Here is a 24,703-nt window from a genome sequence, read left to right on the forward strand (position 1 = left end):
GAAGGTTGGTTTGAAGGCCTGGGCGGGGGCTGCTGTCTTGGAGATCTTGAGGGGTAACCTTGGCCCAGATCGAAGAGGTTCCTGCACAGGTGAGGCCCACGAAAACAGTCCAGTTCCTCTGGGACACTTTCCTGCAGTTACTCCGCTGTGTTCTGCTCCTGTCCTCAGCAGGAAGGGGTGGGGATACAGCCCAGGCCCAAAGCACAACAGGGCGCAGACAGTGCCCTGCCCAGCCTCCTACTCCCAACAATCATGCAGTCACCCGCATGGCGCTTTAAGGAGAGATTTATTTGAAGAAATATTACAACATATAAAAACTACATAAAGTCTTAATTAAGGGCCACGCAGACGGTGGTGCTTTTGATAAACTGCAGGATAAAAAAACCTTGAAGACCGACACAGCTGGGGCAAGGCTGGCGGCAGTGCTGGACACGCAGGACCTGCAGACAAGCTCATGGGCAACACCACACCACAGCTCTCGGGGTCCCTGTGCCTGGAGCGGGGGCGACGGGACTGGAGGGGAGGATCACACTAGTCCTTGTGAGGCTTCTCCTCGCTTTTAACTGGAGACAATGGAGACACAGCATCGTCACCGGTTTGCAGGTGGTGTGTATGAGTCCCCCAAGGTGTGACTGCACCCTGAATTGGCTGTTTAGCCCGCCCCACACCCAAGCATACCTGAGGTGCTCTCCTGCGCTTTGGCCAGCAAACAGCGCTTGATCTCCAAGCCAATGGCCTTGGCCAGGGGCGGGGGCACAGCGTTGCCGACCTGCAGAATAGGGGGTGCAGGGCTCAGCACCCACTGCCACCCACAGACCACCATGCTGTCCTCACCCATAGAGCGAGAGGGAGGCGGATTGCAGCCAGCAGGCCTGGGACAGGCGATAGGAGGTAGGTACAATGGAACCCCAATCTGTGGGACACTTGACTGAGACCAGTCCAGGGCTCTGGGGGGACAGGTCCCCCCACCCCCACCCCGTGGCCTGATCCACCCCCATCCTCAATCCTCACCTGCCGGTGCTTGTCCAGGATGTTGCCAAAGAGCCGGTAGGAGTCGGGGAAGCCCTGGGAGCGGGCGCACTCCCGCACACTCACCACACGGTGCTGCTCGGGGTGCAGCACACGGCCCTGTTGGGGGACAGGCGCAGGACTGGCGGTGAGGGGCAGGGCCAGGCAACGATGTGGGTGGAGCATGCAGCAAGGGCAGGAGGAATGGGCATGGTGGGAGGAGCCACATGGTGTGGTGGGTGTGACATTGAGGCTTGCTCTTGGGCGTGGCCTCACACGGGCGTGGCCATAGATCCACCTGGCCCCCCCATAGGGCCACCTACCTGCTTGCCCATGGGTTCAGGGTTGGTGACAGTAGTGCTAAAGAAGCCGTCCCATTCCAGGCGCCCGTACAGTCCGGCCCAGTGGTTGTGCCTGTTGCCCGTGTGCGGCAGGCACCAGGGGATGAGCGTGTTGAACTGCCGGGCTGCAGCATCACAGGCTTTACCTGCTGCAAAAGTGGATCTCAGAAACTGCAGGGCACCCGACTCCCCCTACCCCTGGCCAGTTCCACCTGCTCCCAGGCCGCCATCCCCACCTTCACAGCATGAGCAGACGCCCCGCCGTGCCCCGGTGCTGCTGTAGCCGTTCTTGCGGTCGTGGAAGTTGTAACGCAGCTTGCGGGCCATGGTGCCGTCTGACAGGCGCACCTCGATGTTGGGCAAGTCGCGCCAGTCGGAGCCTGGCGCCAGGGGGATGTGCCGCATGCGGGCGGCCACCAGGGCACTCATGTCCTGAGGGAAGAACCAGGCTGAGCATCAGCGAGCCCAGGGTTGGGGGGAAGGGGTCCCCCAGCAGTGTCCCCAACGCCAGGAACACCGGGCAGGCCGCACCTTGCAGATGTGGTCCCTGAGAATGGGCTGGTACTGGGAACCCCGCAGCTGCCTCTGGAGCCAGGACTGGGGCTCCCCGTTGTACATGATCTCTAGGGCCGATGCTCCATTCCGGATCTCGGGGAGGTCGGACATGGTGTCGCGCACTGTGATGGTCCGGAAAGGGCCCGAGCTCAGCCTGCAACAGAGCCCGGCAGGCAGGTGAGCCTCCGGGGACACTGCAGGGCAGATGCACACAGGGTGGCCTGCACTCTCCCCCAGGAGGGCCCGGACCTGGTGATGTTGCTGACGAACTTCTTGTCGTCCACCACGACGCTCAGTTGGCAGGCTCGAGGTGCGAACACATGAAGGGGCTCGGGGAAAAGGGGCAGCTTCTCGCCGGGGGCGGCTGCCAGGATGATGGCCCGGCGGCGCGTCTGGGCCACGCCGTACTGGCCAGCCTGTGGGCAGACAAGCACACTGATGGGCCGCCGACCACCGCAGCCAGCCCCGCACCGGCCCTGTCTCTGCTGCCCTGGGGAGGCCCTTTCACACACGACCGCCTTCCTAGTGAGTCTATGGAACAGGGGGGAGGGCAGCTCAGATCCTGAGGGACGCTGCCTCTGGCCCGTGGAGGAGGATGCTCCCAGGCACCCCCAGTCGCACCTGCAGCACCCCGAAAGTGCACTGGTAGCCCATGCGCACGAGGCAGCGGAGCGTGAGCTTCAGGACCATGGAGCGTTTGAAGGACACGAAGTTGCGCACGTTCTCTAGGAGGAAGTAGCGAGGCCGGTAGTAGTCGCAGTAGCTATGGGGGAGACAAGGGGCTCAGCTGTGGGGTCCAGGGGGCTAGATGGGCAGGTGGGGGGAGTCCCAGGCCCTCCCCAGAGGCAGCACCTGAGGAAGGTGGCCACCAGGGAGTTCTTGAACTTGGAGTAGGTTCGTGAGTTGAAGCGGTTCATGCCGCTGAAGCCCTGGCAGGGCGGCCCCCCGCACAGCAGTTCCACGTCGCCCTTCTGCGGCAGCACCTGCCCCAGTGCGTTGACGGTGTCCCCCAACATAACCTGCTTCAACAGCTTGTTGCAGTCCTCGGTGAAGACCGTGGTATCTGGGTTGTTGAGCCGGAAGGCTTGGGCAGCGGGCTCCCACATCTCGATGGCCCACAGCGTCTCCGAGACGCCTGTAGGAGGGAGGGGGGACAGGGGCACATCCCATGATGGGTCAACAAGCACAGGGCAGGCAGCGGTGTGTGGGGAGGATGTGGGCCTGGGACACGCACCTGCCTGGTGGAAGCCCTCGGACAGGCCCCCGCAGCCCGAGAATACGTCCAAGGTCCGCAGCTTAGGCAGTGGAATGGTGGCTTCAGACTCCCTGTGCTGCTCACTCGGTGGGGCTTGGGCTTTGCCCTTGCCCTTCCCTGGGGAGAGACAGTCCAGCCAGGCGCGGTCAGTCGCGTGTGCGCGTGACACCCCAAGTCAGAGAGGGGAATAGGAAAGGCGGCCTCGAACCTACCTTTGCCCTTCCCTTTGCCTTTATTCCCGGGGCTGCGCGCATGGTTCGGGGGGTCCTCAAAGCTCTTGCTCTTGGCGTTGTAGGCCTGAGGTGAAGAGGGCAGGACGATCTCATTTACTGACACAGGGGTGGGCGGACACAACGTCCACGCAGGGCCAACCCAACCTAGGACCACTGAGTTATTTCATGCCAGCGCGCCCCAAACATCGGAGACAGAAAAGCCCTGGAGGCCACAGGGAAGCTGGGCAGGATCCCCCACATTCACCCACAAGTGTGAACACCTCTGCCCCCTACTTGACCAGGAGGGGGCCAGCTGACAAGCTCCCTCACCTCAAGGAAGTAGAAGCGGTCAGGGCCACGAGCTGAGAAGTCCTGTGGGCATTCAGACAGGTCCTCGCCGTACTCGACAGTGCAGCGGCCTTGCACAGCGGCAAAGTCTACCACGGCCTCCTCGTCGCTCCAGTACAGCAAGTTGATGTCCGCATGGTAACTGGCCGGCATGGACTTGTGCGTGTTTTCAGGCCTGTGGGCCAGGAGAGGTCAGACTTGGAAGGGGACACTTGACCCCGTTCGGGAAGGCACTGCTAAGTCCCACCCACAGTCCCAGAAAGGAGCCATGGTCTAGGCCCCGAATCAGAAGAAAAAGCCTGAAAACTGGCAGGGCCTCAGAGAGGGAAAACTGGGAGCCCTGGGCCTCCCCCCATCTCCCACACCTGTAGAACTTGTGAACACGGAGCTTGATGTCAGCCTCGTTGGCTTTGCCGCTGCTCTTCTTGGCACAGAAAATCTCCTTGATGCGGCCGATGCGGTAGGGCTCAGGCGCATCCACGTTGCTGCCCTTGATGTAGTCCGAGGACTTCCGGTAGTGCTCTGGATACAGTTCCTCATCCACCGGCTCCTTCCGTGGCCGCTTCACCGGGCTTGACAGCTTGATGCTGAGAGACACCATCCCAAGTGGCCATCATGGAAGGGGGCCCAGCCCAAGCCCCGCAGGGGTGTGGGAGGCCCAGAGCTGCCATCACTTCTGATTCAAGAGCTCTGAAGCTCAGGTGAAAGTCACGGGCTCCAGGGCGACTAATAAACCCCAAAACAGGCCATCATCCAGGGGTTCACACTCCAGGTGCAGAAGTAAAGGGGACACCAGAGTCACCTCTGCCCACCTTCCCTGCTGTCCCCACCACCCCACTCCCGTGCCAGGCTGGGCTCTGAGTCCCAGAGATGAAGGAGAGGCTGAGGTGCGGGGCTCACTTGAAGGTGAAGGCCTCGGGGGGCAGGTAAACGCAGTCACCCACTCGGTACTGGATCCCATTCTTGGTGGCCCCGCTGTAGAGCACACGCCCGTCCTGGTCCTCCAGCTGCCCCAGCACCCGTGGGATCTCATTCTGCCGCATCTCTGCCAGCCGGGCGCAGCTTGTGCAGAACCTAGGGTGCAGACGGGACCCTGAGTAGTGTGGCCTTGGAGTCCTCAACAGGTCTCCATAGGGACAAAGGCCAGGAGAGGCCCCACTCGGCCCAGGGGCAGCGGGTGAGGCAGCATAGGGTGCAGAGTTGAGTTTTGTCAGCCCAGCCCCAATAAGGAATAGGATTTTTTGTTTGTTTTGGGCCACACCCGGCAGTGCTCAGGGATCATTCCTGACAGGCTCAAGGGACCTACTCTAAGGGGTGTGGGGATCAAACATGGGTCGGCCCCAGCAAGGCCAACACCCACCCCCACCCCTGCTGTCCTAAGCTCTCCTGCCCAAGGGGACCATCTCGATGCCACCCCACAGCCACCAGGGCAGAAACAGCAGAGCCTGGGCCAGAGATGAGCTCCTGGGGGCTCAGAAATCCCTGCTCACTTGTACTCGGTGCCCTCCGCGGGCTTGATCTGTGGCGGGGACTCGAAGCGGGCATAGTCCTGGTCGTACCACAGCTGGTAGAAGAAGGTCTTCTTATCCGTGACGACAGGCTCAGGCTCCATTCCGCCCTACAGGGGGGGACAAGGAGACGATGGAGCTGTGTTGGGGGGGGCTTAGGAGGCAGGGTGGGGAGGGATGGAGAAGTGGCTCACCTCCATGGCCCAGTTGGCAGACGGACCCTTGTAGAGGACGGTCACTTTTTTGTTGATGTAAGACAGCTGCATGTCCTCGCACTCATCCACCACGAAGAGCTCCTGGGTGTCCGTGGTAGCCCCTAGGACGGTGTTTTTGCCCATGCAGAACCAGTGCGCATGGAACATCTGACCACTGCTAGCGTCCTCCCACAGTGCTGTGATCCTGCAGAGACCCAGTTGGGCTGGTTGGTTTGGGAGAGAGTCACTCTGGGTAGTGCTCAGGGATCACGCCTAGCGGTGCTTGGGGGACCTTGCGGGTGCTGGGGTGAAAGCCGGGTAAACCCCCTCCCTGCTGAACTATGGCTCCAGGCCCACCCAGGAAGAGAAGCTTCCAGGACAGGGCATGAGGACCTCCATGCAAGCCAGGCAAGCACAGGAGGGGGCCAGACCTGGCATAGTAGGGGGGCTTGGACGAGTCTTCAGCGGACACGGAAACGCAGTCGCCCACCTCCAGGGTCTCCGAGTCCACGCACACCTTCCTGTAGTAGATCTTCTTGCCGTCAGTCTGGGGACAAGAGCGTCACGGCAGGGGGGCCACAGCCACAAGGCTGGACAAGCCCCCGCTCTGCCCACCTAACAGTGTCTCTGCCTTTTGCTGAGGCCTCCAGGCTGCCCTAAGCAAGTCCTCCCACACTGGGCCTGGCTCTCCCCCAGCTGTAGCCGAGGACCATGCAGGCAGTGGGGGAGACTGAAAGACCATCTGTGGCCCCTCTCTGGTCCCTCTGGGGTGCGCTGCAAGGAGTGACCTTGATGGCGTCCCCGATCCAGGAGATGCGGTTCTTGTTCAGCTTCTTCTTCTTGCCCTGATTCATTTTCTTGGGCGATGGCACCTCGGGGATGTCATCCACCTCATCATCCTCCTCCGCCTCCTTCATGGCCAGGTTCGGGCACCTGGGGAGGTGCAGCGTGTGAATCTGGGCTATGGGCAAGGGGGCGGAAAGGGGCGTGGCCAGGATGCCAAGGGGCGGGGCTGAGGCTGTCCCCACCTTCTCTCCAGGCAGGCCTGCTTGCTGCGGCCCTGGCCTCCGAACTTCACCATGTCCTTACAGGCCTTACACTGGCCGCACTCGGGCTGGTGGCAAACCTGCGGGCGGGCAGGGAGAAGAGTCAGTCAGGCTGGGCCCGCTTTCGGGACAGCTGTCTTTGTGTTTGGGATCTCGGCTGGCAGTGCTCAGGGATCCCTGCTGGCAGGGCCCATACCCCCTGGGGTTATGGGGATGGAACCCAGGGCAGCTCCATAGGCCAGGCAAACCCCAAGTTCCTGCTTTACTATTGCTCTGGCCCCACACTTTATTTCTTCTTTTTTGTGTGTGTTTAGGTCACACCCGGCAATGCTCAGGGGTCATTCCTGATGGTGCTGGGATCAAACCAGAGTCAGCTGCAGGCAAGCCAAGCGCCGTCCCACTGTTCTATCACTAGGGCCCGATTTTGTTGACTCAGCGACCAGCCACACCTGACAATGCTCAGGGGTTCCCGCCTGGCTCCTGGGAACCCTAGGAGCGAGGCTCGTACCACCTAAGCATAGCCAGATGAACAGCAGCAAAACGGCATTCCAGGGCGAGCACACAGGATGTGGGGACATAGCAAGAATGCCCCATCCCGGTGTCCCGTGTGACTGTGGCCTGTCCTACCTCGCAGACACCACAGCGCCGGCGCTTGAACATGTTCTCTTTGTCCTCCTGCTTCTCGGCCTTATCGATTTGCTCGGCAAACACAGTGTCAAAGATCTTGCAGACTAGCCTGGTAGTTGTGACCTTATCTGGAGCCTTGGCCTTCTCCTTGGCCTGTCTGTTGACGCGACGCCTTTCGGTGCGCCTGCAGGGACCGGGGAGGACGGTTAGAGGGGGCAGGGAAGACGGCTGGAGGTGGAAGGGGAGGACGACAGAGAGGGTTGGAGGGACAGAGGAGTGGAGACTGCTTAGAGCGGGGAGAGGAGGAGGCTCAGAGAAAAGAAGGGAAGAGTTGGAGGGGGTGGCAGGAGAAGGCAGCGTCACCTCTTTCCCAGAGTGACCCCAGCCAGCTTGATGAGGTCGCGCATGCAGGGCGTGAGGAAGATGGGCAGCTCATCGCTGTCCCCAGCCGCGTCGTAGCTCTCCACCTGCTCCACCACGAACTGCGCATGGCGCAGCAGGGAGTCCTCGGTGAAGCGGTTCAGGCCGAGTTTGGATGGGGGCACTGTGGTCTGGGGAGAGAGGAAGATGACTAGGACCAGGCAGGACAGGCATAATGCCCGGGACGCTGCGGCAAAGTGGGAGCCAGAGACCGGGCAGCCTCACCTCGATCTTATGGTTTTGTTTTGTTTTGTTTTGTTTTGATTTTGGTTTTTGGGCCACACTCGGTGACACTCAGGGGTTACTCCTGGCTATGCACTCAATAATCGCTCTTGGCTTGGGGACCGTATGAGACGCCAGGGGATCGAACCACGGTCCGTCCTAGGTCAGCCGCCTACAAGGCAAACACCCTACCTCTGCACCACTGCTCTGGCCCCTCACCTCAATCTTGTTAATGAGGTCCTCGTAGGCAGCCTCTGAGTGGCCCTGCAGGAACTCCACGACGATCTTGCTGATATAGATCTTCTCCTCCATCAGGTTGAACACGGGCGCGTAGTCGGGACTGGGCTCCATCAGGATGTATTCTGCATAGGCTACAGGGACACGCACGTGCCTTCAGCAGTTTCCAGAACCTGCCGGGCCAGCCCAGGAGTCCCCAGGCAGTGGGGTTGGCAGGGAACAAGGACCGGCAAGACCGAGCCCCGAGCATGCTCCACTCTGGGTCTCCCGGGAAAGAAGGAAGTTTGAGGGCACCAACAAGAAGCTCATCCCAGTAGGGATGGACAGACAGACAGACCCGACCCAACCTGGGCAGAATCACTCACAGGTACTGAAGCCCATGAGGGCCTTCTCGCCGCCATCGAAGCCCGTGACCCACCACTCGTTGATGGGGCCCAGGTTCCTGCCGTTGACGCCACCTAGGTGGAAGTGAGCGGGTTAAGTCAAGCTGCTGCTGAGCCAGGCTCCCTGAGGAAGGTCTGTCTGGTGTGCTCACCCTCTGGGGATGGGTCGTCATCGTAGATGGGCTTGGCTGAGCCAGAGAAGTAGAGTTCCACATTCTTCTCGATGAGGCCCGTGTCGATGGGGCACAAGTGGCCTCGTTTACAGAACACGCTGTGAGGACAGGAAGCAGTCATTCAGTCTGTCTGTCAGCTCCGGGAAGTATGGACTCCACCCCTGTCCATCTGTCTGTTAGCTGCACTCTCACTGACTCAACCAGTCTTCTTCTGTCTGTCCTGGCTCAGCAAGATGCGGTTCACCCTCTTCCCTTCCATGATATGAGCGTTCCTGGGCTTCTCTGCATGGGGGTTGGGGGGGGGGGGGGGGCTTCCTAGCACCCGCCTAGTTGTCACACCACAGCCTGCGTCTGTGGCTTCCCTGAGTTTCCCTCAGGCCCCTAGTGGTGGTGTCGTGTTCTGGGGCAGGGTGCCCAGGAAGAGGTGCCCCCCACCTGAAGCAGGTCAGCTTGTGCTGGGGCGTGTCCTCGTAGCTGCCGAAGCCCGACTCGCTGCCGAAGATGGACAAGACTTCATTGGTCAGCAGCTGCGGCTCATCCAGCTGGGGGAAAATGAGGGGGTCAAGGGGTCGGGGTCAGCAGAGGTGGGGAGGCAGGGGTTCAGGGAGGGCAGCTGGAAGACTCACCGCGTCCGGCATGTGCTGCTCATACTTGAGATTAGGATCATCCAGGTACTGTCCGCAATGGATGCACCGCAGAGGGTCGTTCTGGAGTGGGGCGAGGAGAGGCATCAGCACCCCCAATTCCTCTCCGCCCAGCCTTCCCTCTCTCCTTCCCTGAGGAGGGAGGGTCTCTGTACCTTGGCAGCCATGAGCCCTTTGGACCGGACCACCTTCCTCTCCAACCTGAGAACAAGTACAGCAAGGGCTGTTATTTTGCTCTCCGACATTCCAGAACATGCTAGAAACCACCAGAGAGGCCTCGTGCCCGCTGCTGAATGGGCGCCCCACCCACAGGCCCAGGGAAGCTGGGCCCTTACGGTTCTTTGAAGGCCATTCTGCGCCGCTTTTCTTCCTAGATGCGGAGAACAGGGAGGAAGGCTTAGGAGGTTTCTGGGTTTTGCAGCCAGGCCCTCGGGCCCATAACCGTGCCCGCCTGGCTCACAACCTACGTTTTCTTCGTTGTCTCGCTCCTGGGAAACCTGCACTTCTTCCAGCTCTTCTTTCGGTCTCTGCTCAGCCGCGCTGATGGGGGTACACACCATCATTGGGGTTCGCATGCCCCTGGGATTAAGCCAGACTTCGAGAGCAAGACCTGCCCACCGCTCCAGCACCCCACAAACTAGACAGAGGCCCAGTCCCGTCTTAGTCACTTACTAATCTCTGGGCTGACTTCGGGGTCTCCCTTCATCCTGGAGGGAAGAGAGGCAAAGTCAGTTGCTGAAAAGGATTGCTGGGAGGATTAAGGATGCAGTGCTGGGGGGCTGTGGCCGGGGCGCAGCAAAACAGAAACCTCCTGCCCCACCCCAGTTCCCCAACACATCATGGAGCTGGGCACCATGAGGGAGAGCATAAGCGGACATGGGGGGAGAAAGTGTCATTACTGTCTCGTCTGGAGTTTCAGCATTGCCACTGGAGCCCTTGGTGACATCCGCCTCTGGCGCTCGCGGCAAGGGGGTCCTGGAAGAGCAGAAACCCAGCTGAACACTCGCCACAGACTGTCCCCTCTTCAGGCCCCACAGACAATGGCACTTGTCATCTGGAGGGCCAGGGGAATAACCACCATGGGGTCTCCCCAGAACAGAACATGGGTTGGAGCATGAGACAGGGGCAAGAAAGGTCACACTGGGGTCCCCCAGCTGCTATCATGCCCTGCCTGTCACAGGGTCCCCAAGTCCTGCCCAACCCCTGTCCATCCTGGGGATTTAACCAATCAGTGCGGGAGTCCGGTGAGCTTCCCATCCTGCCCTACGCTGCCAGGGCTGTGTCCAGGCCCACGACCACAGCCTGGAGCTCCAGCACAGCCCTGTCATGGGAGAACTGTGTGTGACCACACCTGGAAAGCAGTCGCACCATTGGAGTGGGACCGACAACCACACTGCAGTCTGTTACCCCTCCCCCAATTCCTGCCCAACTCACCAGGATGGTGAGACCCTCCCACAGCTGGGAGGGGTCTATGTTTGGGAATTAAGAGTGGCCTGGCAGGAGGGGGGAGAGGAAAGATGCAGCAAGAAGAGATCAGAGACACAGGTGGGATGCAGAGAGGCTTCCTTTGGATGGAGGATGGATGGTGAGGCCTTTCTCGACCAGGCCCTTTGCCTGCAGCCCCTTTGGCCAGCAGGTCTGTGGGTTCAGGATAACGAATGAGGAAATGATCCACAGGCAGTCAGATGAAGTGCAGGAGAAATCCTGCTTTATTACAAGGCCCTAACCGCCATGTGCATATTCCTCACATGGCCTCTAAGCTAAGCAGCCTCTCTGCATCCTACTTGTGTCTCTGATCTCTCCTGCTGCATCTTCCCTCTCACTTCCCCCAGGCCACTTTTTTTTTTGAGTTTTCGGGCCACACCCAGTGATGCTCAGGGGTTACTCCTGGCTATTCGCTCAGAAATTACTCCTGGTGGGGCCGGAGAGATAGCATGGAGGTAAGGCATTTGCCTTTCATGCAGAAGGACAGTGGTTCGAATCCCAGCATCCCATATGGTCCCCTGAGCCTGCCAGGAGGGATTTCTGAGCGTAAAGCCAGGAGTAACCCTTGAGCGCGGTCAGATGTGACCCAAAAATCCAAAAAATAAAAAAAAAATGTATTTCAGAAATTACTCCTGGCCTGGCCAGAGAGATAGCACAGCAGTAAAGCGTTTGCCTTGCAAGCAGCAGATCCAGGATGGACGATAGTTGGAATCCCAGCATCCCACATGGTTCCCCATGCCTGCCAGGAGCAGAGCCTGGGTACAGAGCCAGGAGTAACCTGAGCACCTCGGGGTGTGACCCCAAAACAACAACAAAAAAAGAAATTAATCTAGGATGGACCTTGGTTCCATCCCCTGGCATCCCATAAGGTCGCCAAAGCCAGGAGTAGAGTGTGCAAGGCAGACACCCAACTGCTTGTGCCACTGCTCTGGCCCATCCCAGCTGTGGGAGGGTCTCACCATCCAGTTGAGTTAGGGAGGAAATTGGGGGTAGGGGTAACAGCAGTCCCCCTCCATCCTCAAGGTATATGGAGGTCCCCCACCCCCCTACTTCCTTCAGGCAGCAAGTCTAGCAAGAGAAAACAAGAAGCTACAGCAGCATCTACTTACGCTGTACGGGACTGACTTCGGAGGGTCCTTTCTTCTGGAGAGGGGGAAGTAAGTGTCCTCCCTGCAAGCCTGGACGCTGCCTGTTAGAAAGTTCCAGAGGAAATACCCAGGTTGCTCCAACTGTCTCAACATCGGGAGAACTGCCTCCAATTCCCATGGGGCCAGAGCAAAAGCACAGTCAAGCCGGGGTTCAGCCCCAACATCCCACAGGGTCCCCTGAGCAGGCCAGGATTGCCTCTGGAGCACAGAGCCAGAATAAAACCCTGAGCACTGCAGGGTTTGGCCCAAACACCAACACAAACAGAATCAAAATTCTCCGGTGTTGGGGGCCTGGAGAGGTAGCATGAAGGTAGGGCATTTGCTTTGCATGCAGAAGGACGGTGGTTCGAATCCTGGCATCCCATATGGTCCCCAGAGCCTGCCAGGAGTGATTTCTGAGTGCAGAGCCAGAAGTAACCCCTGAAAGCTGCCGGGTGTGACTCAGAAAAACCAGGACAGTAGAACCAGGTTCAATCCTGACAACCACTATGAGCCCTGCCAGGAATGAACCTGAGCACACTAAGTGTGGCTGAAAAGCCAAAAGAACTTCATGTCTCTCCTGCGTGAGGCCACAGGCTGGTGCCCCCATGCAGAAGTCCAGATGTGTCCGTCCCCAATACACACCCCTGGGTAACACCCAGACTCACAGCAAGCCAAGTGAGCCAAAGTAAAGGCATGAAAAGGATCCTTCTACCCCCCCCCCCCAGCCCACTTTACCCTCTCCACAGGAGTGCCGTCCTCCACCTCCACTTCTATGGGGACCCGTGCAGTTCTCCCAGAGGAAGGGCCTGCAACTCTGCCAAGAGACCAGGGTGCTGTGAGATGGAGGACCGCCCCCTCCCCGAGGTCCTCACCACCCTTGATAGAGGCCATTTTTGGGGAGAATGAACCCTGAGTGGGGGATCTGGTTCCCCAAACAGCTGCCAGGGGCGAGTCCAGAGCCCGTGGGCACCATGAGGGGGTATCAACGTGGGACCCCCCCAACCCAGACTTTGCATATGCTGCCTCATTCCCCCCCCCACTGCTGACTAAAAGTGTCCAGGGAGCATTTTCCTGGGGCACAGCAGACATGAAGGACAAAATGGGCTGATAGAAAATGGACCTTACGGTTCACGGATGACAACTCGCCGCCTCTTTTCCTCCTGCAGAAAGAGAGATAGACTCGTTTCTAAAGGTCCAGACCGAGAGCAAGAGACAAAGCAATAATTCCTAGGGCAAGAAACCTGAAATACTGGATAGAGATGGGGAGTGTAAAAACTTTGGGCCTGGGCCCGGAGAGATAGCATAGCGGTGTTTGCCTTGCAAGCAGCCGATCCAGGATCAAAGGTGGTTGGTTCAAATCCCGGTGTCCCATATGGTCCCCCGTGCCTGCCAGGAGCTATTTCTGAGCAGGCAGCCAGGAGTAACCCCTGAGCACTGCCAGGTGTGGCCCAAAAACCAAAAAAAAAAAAAAAAAAAAAAAAAAAAACTTTGGGCCTGCGAGAGCACCGCCAAAAATGATGCCTGAGCACTGAGCCAGGAGTAACCCTGGAGTGGAGCATGGGCACTGCGGATGTGGTCCCAAGGCCAAGGCCAAAAAGAGATACACAAATATTAATTACCCTCAAAAATAAATCTGGGGGGAGTTGGAGGGGCTCAAGTGATAGCACAACAGGGAAGCTGACCCAGGTTCAATCCTCAGCTTCTCATGGAGTCCCGAGCCTGCCAGAAGTGATCTGGAGTGTTGAGACAAGAGTCAGCCTAAATGCTGCTCAAAAAAAAAAGGCTGTATTTTTGGTTTTTTATTAGGGGGCGGGGGTATTGGCCAGGCCCTGCTCACCCAGTCCTGCTCTCCTACGTGGCATCAGTCACCACAGATTTTGCTATATCAAAGCAGCCCCAGGAATCTTGGGGGGCAATGGATAATACTCCTGTCCACATTGGAGTAGCCTGGTGAGCCTCAGCTGTCTACACCTTGATCCCGTGGCTCAAGGTCCCTGCTGGGAGCAAGACTGGCCCCTACCTGGTCTTTGTCATCTCCAGAATCTTCTACAATCTCTCTGGAGGGCTCCCCATCAGGCTTCCGCTTGGCCGGGCTGGCACACAGCACAAAAGCAACTGTTAGAGCGTGACCCCAGCCTCTGTCTCCCTACCTGCATCCCCCAACACAGAATGGACCTCCCAACCACAACTCAATACCCCAAGTGCCCCGGGAAGACGAGGCTCTAGCAGTGACCACCCACTGCGAAGGTCAGGGCAGCCTGGTCCAGACAGGACATGGCTCCTGGTCTGCTCAGCAAGCACGGCTCTTGTTCTGTGGGGCCACACTCAGAGTTGCTCAAGGGTTACACCCGGCTCTGTATTTGGGTCACTCCTGGAGTGCTTGGGGAACCTTGTGGGGTATGGGGACTGACCTCAGGTCAGCCTTGTGCCAGGCAAGCATCCTATTACATTCTTGCTCCAGTCCCACTTTTGTGGTTTTTGGGAGAGATGAGGCTACCCCTGCTGTGTTCAGGCCCAGCAGTGCCATGCTGGTCCGATCAGCAATTCTGGGGTCCTACAGGGTTGGGCCCCGTGGTGTCCCAATGGCGGCCACAGCACAGGGGCTCTATTTTGGAAGATCCAAGGGCGAAATTCTAGTCATTTTTACTGATGGGACCACTGGTCAATGTTAGTAATTATAGCAGAGTTGGAATAAAGATGTTGCTCTTAATGTTTTCTTTAAGACTGATTTTCAGGGGCTGGAGAAATAGCCCAGTGATAGGGCATTTGCCTTGCACACAGCCAATCCAGGACAGACAGTGGATGGAATCCTGGAATTCCATATAGTCACCTGTGCCTGACAGGATCGATTCTGAGCACAGAGCCAGGAGAGTGCCACAGAGTGTCACCAGGTGTGACTCAAAATCCAAAATAAAAATCAGGGGCTGGGGCCAGAGAGATGGCATGGAGATAGAGCGTGTGCCTTGCATGCAGAAGAACAGTGGTTCAAACTCTGGCATCCCATATGGTCCCCCGAGCCTGCCAGGAGCAATTTCTGAGCATAAAGCCAGGAGTAGCCCCTGAACACTGCTGGTGTGACCCAAAACCAAAAAATAAAGAAGATAAAAATAAAATAAAATAAATAAAATCAGGGGCTGGAGCAACAGTACAACAGGGAGGGCGTTGGTCTTGTACATGACTGAGCCGTGTTTGATCCCCGGCATCCCATAGGGCCCCTGAACCTAGCAGTAGTTTTTTTTTTAATTTTGGGAAGGGTGGTTAGGCTACTCCCAGTGGCACTCAGGAGTTACTCCTAGAACTGTGCTTAGAAATCGTTTCCTGCAGGCTCAGGGAACCATATGGGATGCCAGGGATCAAACCCAGGTCTATCCTGGGTCGGCCACATGCAAAGCAAACGCCCTACCACTTGTGTTACCACTCTGGCCCCCACCGGAGTAATTTTAGAGCACAGAATCAGGTGTAACCCAAGTGCCACCAGGTGTGACCCAAAACAAACAACAAAAAAAGAAAAAACACTTCATGGGCTGGAGTAAATTTCTCAGTGCAGAGCCAGGAGTGAGCCGTGCCCACTGTTGGATCTGAGCCAAAAGATTAATTAATTAATCAGTTAATAAAAATACTTTATACAGGAGCTAATGAGATAGAGGGGTCTAGACACCTGCCTTGAGAATAAACTGTTACTGTCCCCAGTAGTACACAACCAGGTCTAAGCCCTGAGCAATGACAGGTAGGGAACCAGGGGTACCTCCCGAAAAAGATCCTTCCCATTGGTTTCTCTTGGGAGCCACGAGAGCAGGTAAGGCCCTCGCTGTACATGTAGCCAATACCAGGGTTCTGTCCCCAGCACCGCAGATGGTTCCCACGTACCTTTGGGCTCACGGGACCCTCCTTGATGCCTGGGATTAAACCCAGGTGGCTGTGCGCAAGGCCAAGTGTCTTTTTTGTTTTTGTTTTTGGGCCACACCCAATGACACTTAGGGGTTATTCCTGGTTATGTGCTCAGAAATCCCTCCTGGCTTAGGGGACAAATATAGGATGCTAGGGATCGACATGAGGTCCATCCTGGGTCAGCCACGTGCAAAGCAAATGCCATACCGCTGTACTATCGCTCCAGCCCCAAGGCCAAATGTCTTACTGGCTATACTAACTCTCAGTGCCCACAAACACACAGCCCTCCCCCAAAAAAGAAGTTTCTCTTCATTTGCCTTTTGGGCTATACCCAATGATGCTCTGGGGTAACTCCTGATGCTGCATTCAGAAACTATTCCTGGCAGGGCTCAGGGGACTGACCCCAGAGGATGCTGAGGATTAAGCCCAGCTCATTGCAAGACAGGCGCCTATCCCACTGTTCTATGGCACCCACCGCAAAACCAGAAACGCCTTGGCAGGGTCGTTTCTGAACACAGAAGAGCCTGTTCAGGGCTGACAGGCTTTGGGGAGGCCCAACAGGTACCCACCCTGCCTGCTCGGCCCCGGCTACATACTGACCCCCTTGGGAAGTGAGCCGTGATTGTGGTCTGCCTGCTGCTCTGCCGTGTAACCCGGGGCGTCGGTGACACCTCAGCTGCTGCAAAGGAAGGAAGGCGCCCTCATGAGTAAGAACAACAAGGAAACCGATACCCCCACTTCACAGCATCCACAGTTGAAGAGCTGAGGGTCGGAGTGATAAGACAGTGGGGAGGGTGCTGGCTTTCCACAAAGTCGACCCCCGTTCCATCTCTAGCATCCTATATGGGTCCCCTAAGCACCACAAGGAGTGATCTATGAGCACAGAGCCAGGAATAACCCCTGAGCCCCAATGGGTGTTACCAAAAACCACCCCACCCCAAATAAAGATAAAAAGTTGAGCTCCTGTCCCAGTCTCAATTTGAAAAAAATAAAAAATAAAAAACCCAAAACGGGGCTGGGAATCGAAGTGATAACACAGCATTAGGGTATTTGCCTTGCATGCTGCTGACCCAAGATGGACCTGGGTTCAATCCCCAGCATCCCATATGGTCCCCTGAGCCTGCTAGGACCAATTTCTGAGCGCAGCCAGAAGGAAAATGAGTGCTCCTGGGTATGACCCAGAAACAAAAACAAAAACAAAACAAAACAAAAACCCAAAATAAGACAGTGTGACAAGCACCACAGCAGGGCGCTTGCCTTGCATGCAGCCAACCAAATTCGATCCCTGGCATCCCATATGGCACCTCCATGCACTTCCAGGAGTGATTCCTGAGCGTAAAATCAGGTGAGCCGAATGTAGCCCAAGAAAATTCCATAAGATGGGGAGGAGAGATAGCATGGAGATAAGGCATTTTGCCTTTCATGCAGAAGGACAGTGGTTTGAATACTGGCATCCCATCTAGTCCCCCATCTAGTCTGCCAGGAGCGATTTCTGAGCATAGAGCCAGGAGGAACACGAGTGCTGCTGGGTGGGACCCAAAAACCAAAAAAGAAAAAAAAATTCCGTAAGAGATGCCAGAAAGATAGTGCAGGAGGGTCCGTCATGGGATAATCCCAGAGTAGAGCCAGATAAACCCCAAAAGCAAAAACAAAAAAAGTATAACATCCCCTACCCCCTCTAAAAAAACAAAAAGGGGGTGGTCAGACAGCGAGTGCTCCACTGGTGGAGACAAGCTTTGCAAGCGAGTGGCCCAGGGTTCGATCCCTGGCATAACTTTATCCCAAGCACCACACCAGGCATGACCCAAAAATACCCCATCACAGGCATTCGCCCTGGGTGGTGGGGAGCCCTGTTGCTTAGCCAGGACCCGGGTCTGTCTTCAGTCTCAGGGACAGGCAGGAAGGAGGGTCCCATACAGCCTTTGAGGGAAGGAACCGGGGTATGTCCCAGGGCCATGAGGCACGGACAAACACAAAGAGACAAACTGGGACACCCCATCGCACGGTTGGGCACCAGGCGCCTCCCTCCAGGCCAGGCCACGGCCTTACCCTTGTTGTCTCTGTCGGCCCTGCCTCTCCGCGCAGACCGGGGCGATTTGAAGGGTTCGGCCATGGCCGCTGTCCGCTCCTCCCCGCGGGGATGGCTCCCGTTCACTTCCCGACTGAACGTGCAGGCGCCGTTCTCCAAAGACAAATCTTTATTTAAAAGGGATTTGACTTTAGCCAGGTAGCCCTCCTACGGCGGGAAAGGATAATTTAAGGTGCAGTGAGTGGAAACCCGCGGCCAGCAGAGATTATCAGTCAGGAATCACAAAATCATGTCTCCCTCTCACGCTCCCCCAGGACAGGGGCAGGAAGCGTGGGGGCGGTGTGGGAGGTGGGGGGTGCGGGGGCGTGACCTCGGCCTGGCCTCCCCGGTCACTTAGGGGAGAAACCCCCTCCCCATCTAAGCAACAGGAAACCTCCAAGGCCCCCACTTACCTCGGATAATTCGTCCTTCTGTAACTTGGTCTCCAAGTCACATAACTGATTCTTGACTTCTGTTTGTAGAAATTCATGCAGGAGCTTGAGTTTCTCTTTCACACATTCCTACGGGAAAGGCAGGGCCTGGTTGATTCGAAGGCCCCACGCACCTGAGCTCAGAATTCAGGAGCAGAGCAAGCAATGCCAATAGACTGATGGCTTGAGAATGGGGCTGAGACATTTCTCAAAGATACGGGGATACTCCTGTGCTGTCACAGCTGAGCACACACAGGGCTTGTTCCCCATATCTGGCCCCATCCCATTTCTGGCCACCCACCCCCCCAGGAGTAACACCGCCACCACACCTCCAGCACAGAGCACAGGAATACCCCTGACAGTACGGGGCGTGCCAACTCGGACTGTTTGGTTGATCTGGGACAGACCCAGGTTCGATCCCTAACATCCCAGCTGCCAGGAGTGATTTCTGATCACAGAGCGAGCCAGGAATAACCCTGAGTGCTGCTGGGTGTGGCCCAAAAACCACAAAAATAATAATAATAAGGAAGGATTTACCTTTTCGGTCAAGCTATTTCGTTCCAAATCTTTGAGCCTGGGGAAGGAAGGGGGGGAGAGAGGCCCGTTAAAGCAGTGCTCCCAGTTTGCCCAGAAACACTTGGGGCTGATGAATTGAGCCACGCAATCGATCATACACACACAAACCCAAGACGCAGAGCCCACGAGGTCGTGTCTAGGCGGTGAGTCACCAGCCCTGTCTGCGGGAGGGCGGGGCCCAGGGATAAAGGTTCCCCCCCCCAAAAGAGCTACTTTTAGTCTAGGACCGAATGGAGAACAGGAAGCAGGTGACAGCAGGGGGTCCTTCTGCCAGGGACCTGTCCTGTGCCGGGAGCGCCAGGGAGCACCAGGTCAGGCCCCAGAGGCCACAGCAGGGCCAGCTGGGGAACGACGGCTGCAAAGTGGGAACCAGAGCGGGCAGCAGGGGGTGCCCTCGTGCCGGGCAGACAAAGCAAGTGGAGCTGGAAGTTGGCGCCCAGCGGTGCAGACCCGGCCCTAGGTTTGGCGGGAAAACTGAGTTAGCCACTTCCTGAAAATCCAGCAGCCGACTGAACACGCAGTCCCCCACAGCCCATGTATAGATGAACATCTCTTTGGATTAAAAAACAGATTGGGGGGGCACGAAGAGATAGCATGGAGAAGTGATTTTGGAGGGTCAAGGGTGGTCTGTATGAATGAAGCCCCGGGGGTACCATTCCCCAAACAGCACAAGATTAAAGTGGGACGGAGAGATAGCATGGAGGTAAGGCATTTGCCTTGCATGCACAAGAATGGTGGTTCGAATCCTGGCATCCCATATGCTCCCCGAGCCTGTGATTTCTGAGCATAGAGCCAGCAGGAATCCCTGAGTGCTGGTGGGTGTGATCCCCAAAAAAGCAAAACAAAACAATAAAACCAGACAGGGGTCGCCAGGGAATGGGCAGGAGACAGAGGGAGGCAGTGAGAGGCTGGTCCCAGCCTAGTACCAGGGTGCCTCTCAGAGGAAGGGGGGGCAGGTCTAACCAGCTGGGCAAGTGTCTGAGGGCAGAGGAGTGGCCTGAGCTGAGTGGGTCCACCCCTAGCACCCCAAGGCAGGAACAAAGTATCCTCCCCGCCTCCCTGCTCTGGCCTGTCCAGGAGGCAGGTAGAATCGCCAGGTCTGGGATGGGCAGGACCTTGTATGTGGCCTGGCCTCGGCCTGAGCCGTGATGACCCTCAAGTCTTTCCAAATGCTCACTCCCTGGAAGGCCAGAAGGAACCCCAGTCCCTAGCAACTGTTGGGTCTTCAACAAGGCCTCTGGAGCAGTGGCCGCTGAGCACCAAGGCCCTCCCAGGGGTTAAGGGCAGGCTCCAGGCCAGTATAAAGCTGCAGCCGCCACACCGGCCACTTCCTGTCACCACGGCAGAGACAAAGCAAATCTGAGGCACCCAGTGGAGACCAGGGGCACTGAGAGGTAGAGGGGACTTGGTTGAGTATAGGTGGGGCGGGGCTACGGGGAGGGGAAGGAAGCAGGTCCAGAGGGGAGAGGCCAAACAACCTCTGGTGATGGCAACGGATGGTGGCCAGGACCTCGGCGGGTTGCAGGGGGTGACCGGCCTAGGGACAGGGACAAGGAGGAACCAAGCACTGTGCCTGGCTACAGGACAGGGATGAGACATACGAGCCTAATTCGGACCCAGGAGGCACTGGGAGTGGACGGACCTTCTTCCCTCAAGCTGTTGAGACTTAAGACAAGCTGAAAATAGGGGCCAGAGCAGTGGCGCAACGGTAGGGCGGTTTACCTTGCACGTGGCTGACCTAGGATGGACCAGGGTTCGGTTCGATCACCCAACGTCCCATATGGTCCCCCAAGCCAGGAGCGATTTTTGAGTGCATAGCCAGGAATAACCCCTGAGTGTCACTGGGTGTGGCCCAAAAATCAAAAAAGAAGAGAGAGCTGAAAATATTGGCTGTGATTGAAGCACCTGTGACTGTTAACTGTCACTGGCTCCCACAAAGCTGTAGACTTAGGGTGAAGAGATCAGAGGTTGGGGTGGGAGGAGCAAGCTGGGGAGGGACACATCACCCCTAAAATAGGATTAGAGGTCTGCCCTTTCCTCACATGCCCAAAAGGAGGGACCCCAGGATCATTCTGCAGGAAGCCAGGAGAGGCCAGAGGCCAATCACTCCCCTGTGGTCTAGTGCTTGCTATTGGTACTTCCCAACTCATTGTACAGCACTGCCATACACACGCCCTGAAGACCAGGACACAGCTAATTTGGGTTTGATCCCCAGCATCCTATAGACATTCCATCCCCTGCAACTCGCTGGAGTGATCCCTGAGTGCAGAGCTGGGAGTCAGCCTGGAGAACTGCATGTGGGCCAAAACAAAATAAAAGCCAACAATAAAAAGAAAACTTTGAAAGCTGTTTCCATCTAGTACCAGGAAACCAGAAGCCAAGCTATTGCCCCAACAAAAGCCAATGGGGCAAGTCTCTCCAGTCCAATGAGGAAGGCCAGTTCTAGGGCCTTGATGGCCAATTCACAAGGGACCGTCTTCAAGCACAGTGACTAAAGGCAGCCTGGGGAAGGGGTAGGTGGGGTATGTACCCCCTGCCTTCCTGGGGCTGCTCCATCTGTCTCGGGGCCTGAGAATGGATGTAGGGACCAGAGAGATAGCATGGAGGTAAGGCGTTTGCCATTCATGCAGAAAGACAGTGGTTCGAATCCGGCATCCCATATGGTCCCCCCGTGCCTGCCAGGGGCGATTTCTGAGCATAGAGCCAGGAGTAACTCCTGAGTGCTGCCGGGTGTGACCCAAAAACCAAAAAAAAAAAAAAAAAAAGAGAGAGAGAATGGATGTGAAGGGGCTGGCATGGACAGGCAGGGACGAGGGTTGGGGGAATCCTAGCCTATGGGTGGGTCTGTATGTCAGTGATGTGAACACTGGATCCAAGTTGAGCTTACACTTAGGCAGCGGCTTTAAACAGACAGCAGCTTCACAGTAAAGAAAAAAAATAGATTAAAAAAAAAAAAAAAAGGAAAGATTATCACCTTTCTGGGCTGGGATTGGCACCACATATGGTCCCGTCCACCCCCACCCCCCTGGCACCAACTAGAAACCAGGAGTCATCCCAGAGCTAACCTGAGTGCCGCCAAGTGTGGCCCAAAAAAACAAGCAAACAAACTAATGGTAATTTTAAAATGAATAATTATTTCAAGTGTGTGTGGGGGAAATCAAGAGACTTGTTGACAATGTGAGGACTAAAGCAGGCACGGAAAGTTCCAGATCCACAGTGCTCGGGAGCCTAGAAAACAGCGGAATCTAAGAACATTCTAAGTTCTGCCAAATCAAACACTTGCCCTGGCCCAGTCCACACCCAGCCCGCTCAGCTTACTGGCAACGGAGCACTGTGCCAGCCAAAGTCCCGGCAAAGAGAGCAGATGGGGGCGGGAATCCCTCACTGCACTCAGGAGCCTGGAGGATTACAAAGGAGACAAAGGCTTTTCCACGCAATTAGCACTGGCTACAGCTGATAAAGTCCTGTGAGAACCTAGATAGAACCTCCAACCAAGTTTGCCTTCAGGCAATCGGCCCAGGTAAGATCCCTTACAACGCTAAGTAGAGACCCAGGAGGCAGCCAGGAGTGACCCCTGAGCACAGAGCAAGGAAGAAGCCCTGAGCACCCACCATGTGCAGCCCCCAAACCAAACCAAAAGCCAAAGCTAACCAACATCATACAGGAGAAAGGGGCGCTGGGAAGAATTTCTCAAAGGCAAAAGAGGGGCACCAGGGAAAATATCTCATACGAGGGTAGGTGGCTGGGCCCTGGTAAGTTTTATAATGAATGAATCCTCAAGTATGGTCCCTTTGAAGTCCTGGTTATGGTTAAGTTCTTCAGCAAGACATTCAAGCCATCTCATCTGTGGGTCAAGAAGTGATTTTTGGGGATCAAGGGTGGTCTGAAGCCCCTGGGTACCATTCCCCAAACAGCACAAGATTAAAAAGTGGGGCCGGAGAGATAGCATGAAGGTAAGGCATTATTTGCCTTGCATGCAGAAGGTCGGTGGTTCGAATCCCAGCATCCCATATGGTCCCCTGAGCCTGCCTGGAGCAATTTCTGAGCATAGAGCCAGGAGTAACCACTGAGCGCTGCCAGATGTGACCCAAAAACAAAAACAAAACAAAGATTAAAAAGTGGTTTCAGGGGCTGGGCGGTGGCGCTGGAGGTAAGGTGCCTGCTTTGCCTGCGCTAGCCTAGGACGGACCGCGGTTCGATCCCCCGGCGTCCCATATGGTCCCCCAAGAAGCCAGGAGCAACTTCTGAGCGCATAGCCAGGAGTAACCCCTGAGCGTCACAGGGTGTGGCCCAAAAACCAAAAAAAAAAAAAAAAAAAAAAAAAAAAAGTGGTTTCAGGTCCAGAGTGATAACACAGCAGGTAGGGTTTGCTTTGCACATAGCCAACCCGGGTTTGATATTCTCGGCATCCCAGAGTCCCCCGATCCTGTCAGAAGTAATTTCTAGTGCAGAGCCAAGAGGAACCCCTGAGTGCCACTGGGTGTGGTCCTAGGGAGAGCAAAAAGCGGGCTTTGTTCCCACACTCCAACCACAAATGATCTCATTGCTCGCCTCCCTCCTGAACCCCAATCGGAAGCATCAGGTATGTCAGGCCAGTGAAAGGATTTAAGCCTTAGGCCTACCTGCATGGCAATCATGGGGCAATCATGGGGTGCAGGTTTGCAAAAAACGGGGGAATGGCAGATATATTTCTGTAAGCGAGGAACCGATAGCCTTTGGAACACAACAACTAAGGGGTCACAGGGCCCTGTCACCAACAGCATTGCTCTGTGCCGGGTCTCCCTTATCAGCAATCGCCACCCCATAATCCACATATGCACCTTGGATTAAAAATGCAACCGTCTCCCCTGGCACTGCTGCCCATAGGCCCGAACCGATAGTCCCCGCCTTCACCCAGAGTTCCCTGGCCAGGGGTCGCCTCTCAGTGGCACCTCTCTGCAAGAAAACGCGCCTTTCTCCCCAAAAGCATCAGAGGATGGAGGGGACCCCGTACCCCACAAAAAAATTAAAAAAAAAAAAAGGGGACTTGCAAACCTGAGCAGACCAATCGGTTGCAACGTCCTTCTTGGGAGGCCACCATGGAAGAGGGGCAACAGTGAATGACAGCGAGATGGGGAAGGGGAAAAAAAACAAAACAGTGGGGGGGCACCTTTGGGGGGGGGGCGCCACAACAAGGCGGGAGTGAGGTCACAGCGTTAGAGTGGGGTGACAGGACAAGACAACCTCACCCCCTAAAAAAAACAAAACAAAACGAATCAAAGAACCCATCAAGGACCCCCCATGGGCCAGCAACCCTGCAGCAGGGCGGGCACCGGAAGTGGAGGCCAGAGTGGCCGCAGCTGCAAGGGGGGAACCTGGGGGTGTCCCAGGCCTTGAGGCTGCCCACTTCCTGCGGCGGCTAAGGACGGGGTTCGGTGCCACGGAGTGCCCTCCCCCACAGGACACCCCCAAACCCCCGCTCCACATAACCCCTGGAGCTGTGAGCCCCGGAGGCCCTAAGCAGGAGCCACTCTGGGTCCCTTTTTGGCGCCAAACGAGCGCCCGGGGCGCGCGCCCGGAAGTGGCCTTCTGCGCATGCGCGCGCGCCTGTCACTCAGTCGGGGCCACGCGCGGCCCTCATGGCGGCCGCCACCCCCCACGCCGCGGCCACCGACAACGGGGACAGCTTTTCCCCCAGCGGCGCGTCACCCCCAAAACTGCACATTTCAGATCTGCAAAACACATAAGCAAAGGGGCACCTACCGCCTGCGCACATCGTCGGGGAGAGACACGGCCCGGGAGGCCGGCGTGGGCACTCGGGCCGGGGCGGTGCGGGCGGGCATCGCGGTGCGGTATGGGCGGCGGCGATGGAGGACAGCGACGGGGATGGTGATGATGATGTGATGGTGGCGGCGGCAGCTGCACAGCCCGGGCCCCGGCTTGGCTTTTTCGCGCGGAAACCAGCGGGGAGGG

General features: G+C 56.9%; 1 protein-coding gene across 1 annotated transcript; it reads right to left on the reverse strand.

The window, feature by feature from the left end:
* Positions 1–273: 273 nt before the first annotated feature.
* Positions 274–24,703, reverse strand: DNMT1 (DNA methyltransferase 1). The gene is made up of 41 exons (XM_049788342.1): positions 24,494–24,703; positions 18,713–18,749; positions 18,158–18,265; positions 17,726–17,912; positions 16,277–16,355; positions 13,809–13,881; positions 12,914–12,948; positions 12,524–12,602; positions 11,768–11,847; positions 10,441–10,524; positions 10,073–10,148; positions 9,846–9,880; positions 9,641–9,713; positions 9,509–9,543; positions 9,329–9,374; positions 9,156–9,236; positions 8,965–9,071; positions 8,509–8,627; positions 8,339–8,431; positions 7,956–8,107; positions 7,458–7,645; positions 7,095–7,278; positions 6,450–6,547; positions 6,210–6,354; positions 5,853–5,968; positions 5,422–5,626; positions 5,210–5,337; positions 4,620–4,793; positions 4,085–4,306; positions 3,702–3,894; positions 3,372–3,456; positions 3,139–3,276; positions 2,757–3,039; positions 2,526–2,667; positions 2,154–2,320; positions 1,881–2,058; positions 1,586–1,781; positions 1,332–1,498; positions 1,012–1,128; positions 679–769; positions 274–563 (listed from the first exon to the last, which is right to left on the reverse strand). Exons 1-41 carry the CDS (start codon positions 24,571–24,573, stop codon positions 532–534), a joined length of 4,908 nt encoding a protein of 1,635 aa, XP_049644299.1. The 5' UTR covers positions 24,574–24,703; the 3' UTR covers positions 274–531.

Source organism: Suncus etruscus, chromosome 15 (assembly GCF_024139225.1).
Source record: "Suncus etruscus isolate mSunEtr1 chromosome 15, mSunEtr1.pri.cur, whole genome shotgun sequence".
NCBI classification, from domain to species: domain Eukaryota; kingdom Metazoa; phylum Chordata; class Mammalia; order Eulipotyphla; family Soricidae; genus Suncus; species Suncus etruscus.